The sequence below is a fragment of the Panthera uncia genome, chromosome A2, assembly GCF_023721935.1.
Source record: "Panthera uncia isolate 11264 chromosome A2, Puncia_PCG_1.0, whole genome shotgun sequence".
Lineage (NCBI taxonomy): Eukaryota > Metazoa > Chordata > Mammalia > Carnivora > Felidae > Panthera > Panthera uncia.
Window position 1 is genome coordinate 48,354,034 of NC_064816.1, and position 11,621 is coordinate 48,365,654.

At 48.2% G+C, this 11,621-nt stretch overlaps 1 protein-coding gene across 1 annotated transcript in view; it reads right to left on the bottom strand.

The window, feature by feature from the left end:
• SSUH2 (ssu-2 homolog) overlaps window positions 1-10,412 on the bottom strand; it is a 30,306-nt gene extending 19,894 nt beyond the window's left edge. The window contains exon 1 of the mRNA XM_049642244.1: window positions 10,385-10,412. Coding sequence (XP_049498201.1) covers window positions 10,385-10,412 — 28 coding nt within the window. The remainder of the gene's footprint in view (window positions 1-10,384) is intronic.
• Window positions 10,413-11,621: the final 1,209 nt, after the last annotated feature.

Genomic DNA, 11,621 nt, shown 5'->3' on the forward strand with positions numbered 1-11,621 from the left:
CCCTCTTGGAGCACTCCCTTTTGGAGCACTCCCTCTTGGAGCACTCTCTTGGAGCACTCCCTCTTGGAGCACTCCCTCTTGGAGCACTCTCTTGGAGCACTCCCTCATGAGCCCTGAACTTCCATGTATATATCAGCTACCCTCCTGGGGAGACCACATGGACTACAGGCAGACTATAAGCCTACACGCAGAGGGGCCCAGTGGAGCCCAGCCTGCCAGCCACTCCACCATCCTACCGAGCCACCAGGCATCCGAGCAAAGCCATCACAGACCCGCCAGGCCAGACCAGCTTCCTGCTGAATACCACTGAGTGACCCTGTCATGGATTGCATGTCCCCCCAAATTCATATGTTGAAACCCTGAATGGTATTACAAGGTAGGGCCTTTGGGAAGTGATTAGGTTTAGATGAGGTCATGTGGTGGGATTAGTGCCCTGCCAGGAAAAGACAGAGCCCAGAGGCCAAGGATCTTTCTTTCTCTCCCCAGTGAGCATGCAGTGAGAAGGTGGCTGTTTACAAGCCGGAAGTGGACTCTCACCAGACACCGGGTCTAAGGGTGCCTTGGTCTTAGAATTCCCAGCTTCCAGAACTAGAGAAATACATGTTGTTTAAGCCAGGAAGTCTATGGTGTTTTGTCACAGCAGCCCAAACTGACCCAAATGGGTGATACAAGGAGGAGATGAATCAGCCAGCTGAGTCTGCCCAAATTCCTGACCCACAAAATCATGAACTATAATAAAATCATTGTTGTTTTAAGGCGCTGGGGTGTAGACTTGTTTTTTGTGCAGCTTCCTCTAACGGGCAGTGGAGTCATGGTGGGGTCCAGAGCCGACAGCCAAGAAAGAATTCTTGGGATGTCTTAGGTGCAAAAAGGTGATTTTATTAAAGCATGGGGACAGGACCCATGGGCAGGAAGAGCTGCCCCGGGATGGTGAGGAGAGACTGATCACATACTTGGGAGTTGGGAAAGGTAAAGTCAAAGGGGAATTTCAAAAAGAATTTTCACATGCCAAAGAAGACTCACAGGGTGTGGGAGGTCTAACTACCTCCAGGCCAAGGTTGTTTTCCCCGCTAGCAAAGCATCAACACCAAGACAGTAGGGAGTTCCTAGAGAAATGCCATACTCTGCCTGCCTCAAGTACTCATCAATGGGCTGCAGATTATCAGGAAATTCAATTTTACCTGCCATTTCCTTCTGCCTTTTTTTCCCACAATGGCTTCCTTCTGCCTTTTTTTCCCACATCAGGCAATCTTTGCTCTGGGATTCCCCACAAACCTGGCAAAACTTTCCGAGAGCCACACCATGGTCTGAGGCTCCTCCCTTCCCTCCTTCTCTCCTCTCACAGGGGTCCAACCTGCGGTTAGCCTGCAGACGGTCCCTGCCCACACCTGCTCCCTCCTCTCCTCTTTTCCTTCCACATACGTTTCCCAGGGACCTCGGACACATCTGCCACTTAGTATCTGCTTCTTGAGTGACCCAAACCGACACAGAATATTATCCATTCTCCCAATGAGGAAATGGGCTTAGAAAGGCTGTGGCTCGCCTCAGATCACACAGCCAGTGAGTGATGCAGCTGGATTCAAACCAAGGCTCGTTGCTCTCCAAAGCCCACGTCCTTCCCACCTACTTCCCATGAGGCAACCCCTGTGGAAGAATCACTCACTATATATCTGCTTTTAAAACCTCACCTTATACACCTGAAACTAATATAACACTGTATGTTAATTGCATTTCAATTCTCAAAATTTAAATTTAAACTTATTTTGTTAATATTTAGTTATTTATTTTGAGGTGGGGGCTGAGAGGCAGAGAGAATCCCAAGCAGGCTCCACACTGTCGGCATAGAGCCCGATGCGGGGCTCAGTCTTAGAAACCATGAGATATGACCTGAGCTGAGATCAAGAGTCTGACACTTAACCACCTGAGCCACGCAGGTGCCCCAATTTAAATTTAAGTAAACTAAAAAAAAAAAAAAAAAAAAAAAAAAAACCAAACACCTCAGCTTGATCTGCCAGGCTATGGCAGAGACACACATAGTCCTGAGACTGCACAGAAGAAAGCATAATATAAGCACTGACTCCAAGAAATGCTAGACAACTCAGAAAGCACCTCCCCATACCTGTTGCTACACCCACTCTCTCACCTGGAGATACAGAAGGCAGGACTTCTAACTCCATTTGACATGAGGAGTCTGAGGCTCAGAGAGGTTACTCCAGTATTCGTAGGATACACAGCAGTGAAATCAGAGCAGGATAAACGCTCCTTGCTCCAGCTCCAGCACACCTGGCCACCCCTCAAACCTATTCCCTGAAGCTCTCATGCTGGGGGACAAGAACCACTCAGCTCTGTCTTTCCAGTGGCCAATTTGATTACGGGAAGTTGACTTTAAAAGGGTAAGTTGATAAGTGGTCTGTGGAAAGAAATTCGCTCTGCATGAAGTCACTGAACACACTCAGGTCAACCGCTGATCTGTTTTACCCCCTAGATCCCTCCTTTTTTTTTTTTTTTTTTTTTTTTCAGCTCTTGAAAGCCTAATAGCTCTTTCCCTCTACAAAAATAAAAATAATATGTCCTGTCCTTTCAAGTTTAATAAAAACAGAGTCCAGAAGAAGAAACAGATCTTGTAAATTGGAGCAGCGGAGGCTATTTGGAAGTGGGCTGAGAACAATGGAGGGAGGAGGGGTGTCATTAAGACAAATGAAGCATCTCATTCTACCACTCCCCTCAGAGTCCGTCTCAGCCCTCTGACAATAAGAAATGCATATGCATCTGTAAGGTTTCTCCTTGCAGGAAATTTACAAAGGAAGCTGAGAGAGGAGAGTGTTTCCAGATATGGAGAGTGCCTTTCTGAGCAAGAAAGCTAAACTTTGTAAGCAAATGATTCTGCGCAGAAACCAGTGAGAGACCTTGGACAGTTGTGGGTGTGACGCAAGGAGACACCATCCCAGGCCTGCACAATGGTGTATGCCAACGTGTCCTGAAATCCCCAACATGATAATTCATCAGGAACTATTATTCATACCTTGGTTCTCAGTATTTGCTCCTACTAAGTTTATTAGCATTTTAAGCTATTTTCGCCACCAGGGATCTGCGAATATTTTCTGCAAATAGCCGGGGAGTAAATACCGTAGATTTTATGGGCCATACGGCCTGTTTCAATTACTCAACTCGGGAGAAAGCAGCCATAGATAATGCACAATTGAGTAAGCATGGCTTTGTTCCAATAAAACTTTACAAAAACAGGCAGCGGGTCAGACTTGGCCCTTGAGCTGCCCTTGACACTCACCTGTGTGGGTACGTTGGAGGGGGTCAGAAAGAAGGAGGCTGGAATTTGAACCTGTCTGGCGTCAGGGCCCATGCATGTCATTGCAGCTCCTGTGAGCCCAGTTATCAGAATTAAGGGTGAAGGTCAGGGTTGGACTGTAGCCAAGAGTGTCTGGAGTCAGAATTGGTGGTTGGACACCTGGGCTCTGATATGTCTGAGTCATGCACTACGTGACTCTGTGCCAGCCACCCATCCTTGCAGAAATCAACCCCCACCCCCACCCCCGGCTGTGAACCAGGGCAGACGATATTAGTGCCCATCTAATGAGACAGCGTGCACACAGCTCATGGCCCCGAGCCTGGCATTTAATAAATGCTTCCTCAATGCCTTGGACCTGAGGAGGGCGAGTCTTCCTCTTTCTTTGTGCTCCTTTAAGCCAGGGGACAAGAGGTGAAAATGTCGAGCACAGAAAGAAAGGCAAGACCTTCATAGCCCTCTCCCCGGGGAAGGCCCCCCGCCCACCCGGAAGTCTGGGGTCTGCTGGGGCATCCATACTCTCCAGTGCTAGAAGACAGAAAAATGCCATATGGCTGCTATGTCCAGCTGGAAACCAAACAAAGAGGCAGGAAGAGGGGAAGAATGAGAGGTGGGAAACTCACAGCTCCATCCATCAACCAGGAGCCACCCTGACCTCTCAGGGCAGCAGTAATTCGTCAGAGCTAAATTAATCTCACCATTATGTTATGTACAAAAATAAAGGACTCCGGGCTGACCTACAGGCAGATGCGTCATTTCCTGTGCAGATCTCAACGGGCACAACAGGAACGTGGACGTCACAGGTCATTGTGTGACGCCCAGCGTGGGGCACTTCGAAGGGGGTCCCCAAGCCGTGTCACTGTTTCCATGGGGTCAGGGCCGAGTTCCAGCACGGCCACCCCACCCTAATACATGCATTGTGTCCCGTGGCTCACAAAGGGATGGTGTGGGCATGATCTCTTTTGCACTTCATGACAACCACTGTTTTCCCTGCTTCGTAGAAGACCGAGGTGAGACTCAGAGATGTGATTATGGGGCAACGAGCTCACACACTCATAGCAGAGCCAGAAAGAAAGAGTACTTAAAACTGAGATCCTGGGGTGCCTGGGTGGCTCAGTCAATTAAGTCTCCGACCTCAGCTCAGGTCATGATCTCACAGTTTGTGAGTTCGAGCCCCGCGTCAGGCTCTGTGCTGACAGCTCAGGACCTGGAGCCTGCTTTGGATCCTGGGTCTCCCTCTCTCTCTGACCCTTCCCCGCTCATTCTCTTTCTCTCTCTCAAAAATAAACAACCATTGGGGTACCTGGGTGGCTCAATCAGTTAAGTGTCTGACTTCAGCTCAGGTCATGATCTCACAGTTTGTGAGTTTGAGCCCCGTGTCAGGCTCTGTGCTGACAGCTCAGGGCCTGGAGCCTGCTTCAGATTCTGTGTCTCCCTCTCTCTCTGCTCCACCCCTGCTTGCTCTCTGTCTCTCTCTAAAAAAAATAAGAAATTTTAAAAATTAAAAAAAATTAAAAAAAAAAAAAGACAGGGCTGCCTAGGTGGCTCAGGTGGTTAAGCGTTTGACTTTGGCTCAGGTCATGATCTCACGGTTCGTGGGTTCGACCCCTGTGTCTGGCTCTGTGCTGACAGCTCAGGGCCTGGAGCCTGCTTCGGATTCTGTGTCTCCTTCTCTCTGCCCCTCCACCACTCACACTCTATCTCTGAAAAATAAATAAATGTTAAAAAAATTAAAAACAAAAACTTAGATCCTAATGCTAAGCCAATGTCCTTTCCACCTAGCTGAACACCCTTTTGCTCTGTGCAAATGTCATCAAGTGGTTGCTGAGAAAGCTTTGCAAAGCATCTCTAAGGTAGTGCTCACCAGCCGCCAGCTATTTTTCTTTTGTGTCAAAAGGAATTTTTCTTGTGGAGCAAGGTATAATTAGTGGACAACCTCTTTAACTTCCACTTTGTAAAATGCCATTCCCTTTATTTCAGAGGAAAAAAGGAGTCCACATCTTCTGCCTTAGATTCCAGTACTAATCATCTTAAAAGCACTGAAATCATGCCATGTCTCCACTCACATGCCTCCCCACTGCCAACTTGCTTTAGTTTGTTTCGGCCCTTGCCGCCTCCAACAGGGGCGGGAGACCCTTTAAGACAGGGAACCCCCCCTTCCTGTATACAGTCGATGCACAAAAATGCATTGTGATCTGTACACTTAAGATGGGACAGGAGAGACTCAGGTGGTCAAATCCACACAGACATGAAACGGAATGGGGTTGGCTGGCAGCAAAGAGGAGAGGTATGTGGGGGACTGTTGTTTAAAGGGGTTAGAGATGAAAGGACTTGAGAGATGCATGGTGGTGATCATATTCCCACAAGAATGGGACTGTATTTAATGTCTCTGGACAGCACAATTAAAGATGCTTAGGATGGCAACTTTCATGTGATGTGTATTTTATCACAATTGAAAATAATAAAAATAGGAGAGTCAGGTGATCACAAGAGAAAGGAAAGAAAAAAATCCTGCTTTACCAAGAAGAACAAATACTTGGCTCTATTATTTAAAAGTCTTCATAGTGGGGGTGCCCGGGTGGCTCAGTCGGTTAAGCATCCGACTCTTGGTTTCAGCTCAGGTCATGATCTCACGGTTCGTGGGTTCGGGCCCCGAATCGGGCTCTGTGCTGACAGCATGGAGCCTGCTTGGGACTCTCTCTCTCTCCCTCTCTCTCTCTCTCTCTCTCTCACTTTGTCTCTCGCTCAAATAAATAACTTAAAAAATATTTAATAAAAAAAATAAAAAATAAAAGTCTTTGTAGCAAGACTGGAGGGCCTGACTGGGCCATGCCATCTCTTAAACACCGCAGTGGCTCACTACTGCCCACAGCTAACGTCTAAGCTCCTGCCTTTAGCGGAGAAGGTCCTGTGTTAAATGGCCCTAGAGTACCCACGGGACAGGAAGAAAAGATTCTAGTCTCCTCAGTCCTGAGGGGAAAAGCCTCCCCACACAGCCCAGAGCAGGGTGAGAGGAAGGAAAACAGTTGCTGCGGAAGGGGAGAGGGTGGGGATAAAGAACAGAGCAGAAAGGGGAAGCAAAAAGAAGAGCCTGCTTGGGGCTCCAGAGAGGAGTCAGGGGTGTGGGAGCTTTGAGGTGGGAGCTACTGAGAACACATTTGGGAGAGCAAACACACAGCCCACCATGGGAGCGAGGCCAGCATCGAGAGAAACAGGGAGAAGGCCGGGAGAAGTTTTCCCTGGTGTTCTGCAGGGCCCTCTGGTGCGTCAGGAGAGACCCCGGCAAATGTTACGAATTTTCAATTAGCCGGGATGTGGAACTCTTGCTTTGTTGAAGTGTCATCATGCCAAGATAGGGCCACTTGGGGGTGGGATTTGTAAGTGCGGCCTCATCCCCTGGGGACACTGATGTGTGCATTCCCCCCTGGCACAGGCAGCGTGCCATTTCTCCCAGCTCTTGTTCTGGCTGTTCCTGCCCATGACACACACACCCCTCACCCCCTTTGGCTGGGCTCAGCCCAGACCTGACCTCCTGCAAAGCCTGCCCGGGTGCGGTTCCCCTCCCCATGCCCCTCAGTCCTCTGTTCCACTCTCTACCATTGTTTCTGCCAAATGGCTTTCCAAGAGTTATTTGCAGAACGTCCATCTGGGGTCTGCCTCCTCCACGAGGCTTTAAACACTTGGAAGGCAAATCAATGAATCATCCTTATTCCCCCAGCCATGAGCACAGCAACAAATAGCTAGCCTGTGTGGTCTGGGGGGGGAAGTCACTTTATTTTTTATGGCCCTGGTCTTCTTTCCCTACAAGAGGGTTCAGGGAATCTGGTTGCTGACAGGAGCACTTGGGAAGATGGATAAGAGAAGGCTCTGCCAATGATTTGGGAGGGTCCTTGGGACCCTTTCTCAGCTGCAGTATGATTTCATTAAAGGTTTTTATTCCTTGTTCCCCAAAGGGGACACCCTATCTTTCCATTAGGAGTTGTGGGAACCACAAGCCCCTTCCAGAAACAGGACAGTCTACAAGAAAGACCAGATGGGCCCTGTGAGGACAGGGCCAACTTGGCAGGGAGCACCTGCGCTCCTGGTGGCCGTGCCTCCATCCTAAGGGATGGGTGACATACGCTAAGGCCCCACAGTCAGTCACCAAAGCTCCTAGAAGCTGGGCCCCTGCCAGGAGTCCAGCATCTTTCCCACCAAGATATCCTGAGAGCTTAACCCAGTCTCTAGTCTCCAACTCAGAGCTGGGGTGGGGGGAACACTAAGGAATAAGCCTTTGGGAACAGAGCTGGCCTGGGTACCAAGGGAAGTGGGCCACTGATGGCCTCAGATCACTGCTCCGAGCACTCCCCAGCTATCAGTGCCCAGAAGAAAGGAGGTGCCACCTAGGTCCTATTGTCCAGAATCACAGCAGTCCCCTCCTCAAATTATGGGGACCTTATCTTACTTGAAGAGGCTCTTGCACACCAAATCTGGGAGGTAGCTCGGTATGTAATAAAATAAGTTCTATTATAAGAGATATGGTTTTTAGAATAAGGGAGGGGATTTTTCTTCTTCATCCCTGGTCTGGGATGTCTCCCTCTAAGAGAAGAGAGATTGAAACCACAATTACATCCAGGACCATCGGAAAAACAGGACCTGGTCAGGCTAGAAAAGAAAAGACTCTGAAGACTTCTTATTTTAAACAGGGAAGAGACATGTTCTAAGTAGTCTTGGGGGGTAGAATCCAGACCAAAGAGTAAAAGTTACAAGGAAAGAGATGTCAACTCAATGTACGAAAGAATTCATGATGGCCTCGGCTATGGAAGGGAGACCAGCCCATCACTGGAGGTGTCCCAACCAATGGTGGGAGGTGCTGCCTCCAGCCAAGAATGCTGTCAGAGGTGTCTCAGCAGCCGATGGTGGCAGTGCTAAGAGGTCTTCATGGTGACTGCCACATGGGTGCCACATCCCAGAACGTCTCTATCCATGCCCACTTTGGTCCCAAAGTGTGTCACTGTTAGAAGATATTCTCTCTCTGAAGCTGCCCACATTACAGACTCAAAAACTGAGGGGACAACATTTTCATGACTGGGGAGGGTAACTCAATTGGGATAAATGGGCAGCCGTCTCTTACCTAAGAAGGGACATTTAAATTACATAAGTCCCATAGCAGTCTCCCTTTCTGAAACCTGGGCAAATATTGACCTAGTTTCAGATTTCATCAGTGTTGCTTCTAAAAACTTTTCTGGGGGCACCTGTGTGGCTCAGCTGATTAAGCATCTGACTTTGGCTCAGGTGATGATCTCACAGTTCATGAGTTTAAGCCCCACATCTGGCTCTGTGCTGATGGCTCAGAGCCTGGAGCCTGCTTCTGATTGTGTCTCCCTACCCCACTTGAGCACTTGCTCTCTCTCTCTCTCTCTCTCTCAAAAATAAATAAACATTTCAAAATTAAAAAATAAAAACTTTTCTGGATAATCCCATACCTTGCAGTAGACCTAAAGTTTCAATTATATTGGAAACCAGCATGGAGGTTTGGACCCTATGACAGAATCAGAGTGTTTAGAATTTTAAGGGAACTGAAGAGTTTACCCTACTCTCACCTGGCTTGCCAAAAGTCATGATGCCAGAACAGAAACACTACAGATGATAATATTTTTCATTAATAGCAAGTTTAATTTTAAAGCCCTGGGACACATAATCTGATAATTTTTCTAGAGTCAACATTTATTCCATGCCTACTCTATTCTGAGCAATGTTGTAGGCACTTTTTATCCAATTAATCTTCTACAATTCTTCAAGATGACATGATCTCCATTTTTATTGTGGGAAATATAGCTCAGAGAGGTTAAGTGACTTGAGCAAAATCAGCCAGCAATCAGGAGGCAGAGCTTGGATGTGAATCCAGATCTGACCAAGCCCACTGCTACTAAGAGAAACTCTGATTATAAATTGCAAGACTGCTAATGAGCAGTGTTTTAAAGAGGAAAAACTGCATTTTAATATTAGTAGAAGCTTATAAGACTATGGATACACTATTTCCAATATATCAGAGATCAGATCCTACCCAAATACATGCTAAAATATCTCTGTACAGTCTCCAACTTCAATATGAAAAGGGATTCCAACAAAAATTTAAATTCTAAGATTTCACATGGGTTTATTTCATATCCCACCTCAGCTCTGAAACTTAAAGCTTTGAGATGCCTACATTAAAGACAGCAGTGTTGGACCTGTGCAGGACATTCAAAGTCAGCCAGTTCAGGAACTGTGAAAACGTACTTACTAGTGTCACAGGCCTCTCCAGGATTCAAATGAATTGTGAGAATACTTTTCCACCCCCCAGAAAAGTACATTCATACAACATTTTGCCCTCACCTTCATGTTCCTCAAATTAAGAACTCCTGACCCATCTCCTTTTATAGATGGGGAAACTGAGGCTAAATGACTTGCCTGAGATCACACAGCAGAGTCAGGACCTGAACCCTAGCTTCCCAACCCCCAATCTGATACTCTACCACACTGCTCCTTCCAGATCAGGAGCAAAAACCTCTTATTTTTAAAACACACATTTCTTCCTAAAATGCCATTTCCTTCTTCATCTATTTAAATAGTCCTTAGATTGCATTGTGTTTCTGTCCCAGGAATGACAGCCTTGGGGTCATGAGGACTGTGTTCCTCAAGCAGTAATGAATAAGCAGCTCTTTGCTAGAGGAAGATCACAAGTAAAGACAATCCATGACATTTCTTTAAAATTAACTTCATCTCAGAACGGAGCCCAAGTGAGGTATTCTGGCTTACATGTAGCTGGGGGCGGGGGTGGGGGGGTCTGTCAGCCAGAGAAAGGAAGATTGAAGAACACAAGACTTGGACCGCGATCAGGGAGAAGAGTTCTCCTGGTTGTTACCATCCTCCCCCACTGTCCAGAGGCATAATGGAAGAACAGCCAACAGGCTGCAAATAAGCTTTACATGCAAAAGGAAGGAAGGAAGGATGCCCTCAGCAACACAGACCCAGAACCCGACACAGCACGGAGGCCAGAGGGAAAGTTTTGGTCAGCGCTGGCCACAGAAGTTGGCGCCCCAGGTCTCCGGCTGTACTTACTGTCGTCCTCACTCAGATCCCTGTCCATGGTGCAGATGTCCAGCCAAGGAGGTGTCTGCCCTCCCAGTGGGCTCAGGCCGCTGGGATCTGAGGGACCACCCTCGGGCCCTCCCAGAATGCCAGGCCCATTGTTACCCGATTTGAATACAACAGAGGGAAACATCTCGGGGAAGCACAGTGTCCCTCAGAGCTGCTGCTCTGGACCCAATCTGCAGGGGTCCTTGCAGCTCCTACTCACAAGAACTTATTGCCAGGCTCTTACACAGTGCCTCTAGCCACTGGTGCCCATTTTTCTGAGCTGGGATTCAAACCCTCATCTGTGTGACTCTCAAGTCGGAGCTCTCGACCACTCTGCTAGCTTACTCATGTGTTGGAGGCAGGCTTCTAAGTGTTGTGGGGTGACAGGGGAAGGGATACAGAGAAATGTAAGAGCACACAGAGGTTACCTCCCCTAGGGGGAGAGAAGATACGGGTGGGGTCTCTGAAGTCTCAAGCTCTGACCTCCTCCTCTCACTGGGGAAGCAGTGAGGCTCGGATCATGAGGTGGAGCCATGCAGTACGTAGCAGACAGAGCCAGCTTCCAACCCAGGCTGCATGGCCACTGCTCTCACCACACCAGCCTAGCCCCCTGTGAAGTATCTGTGGGTTTTTCAAAGTCTCTTCCAGAGCCTTTTGCACTGGAGTTTGAAACCTCAACCCAATGCTTAGAGGATCACTCCTCTCTTCTGGATGAATCTACACAATGAACACCTAGACTGGGTCTCCTGGAGGTGGAAGCAGACAGCTGTAAGCTGGAGCCACCTGCCCTGCATCCTTGGCAGTGACCCCCCACACCTCTGGCCAGTGAAGCCTTGCTCCGTAGGGCAAAGCAAGCACCCCATACCCCGCTTGCCCAGGCCAGCAATGGCTGTGGGGTTGTACCATGATTCTCCTCAGTGAAAACTGACTACTGCATTCACCAAGGGAAGCATTGTGACCGACTTGCCAGCGGCCTGTCTTGGATGGCCACAATGTACACACTGATGGCTTAAAGGGACCCCACAAAGTACCTTTGGTCTCTCTCTGTGCCTCTTTCACCCTCATCACGCACTGCCTACCCCCAACAGAATGCTAGTGGCAGTAATAAAAGTAAAGAAGCAGTAGCAACAACTTGGCAAATGCTTCTTAAACACAGGCAGATGACTCAAATAGGTTTTTATGGTTGGCAGGGGCACTGAATTTCTTAAATTTGAGAGTT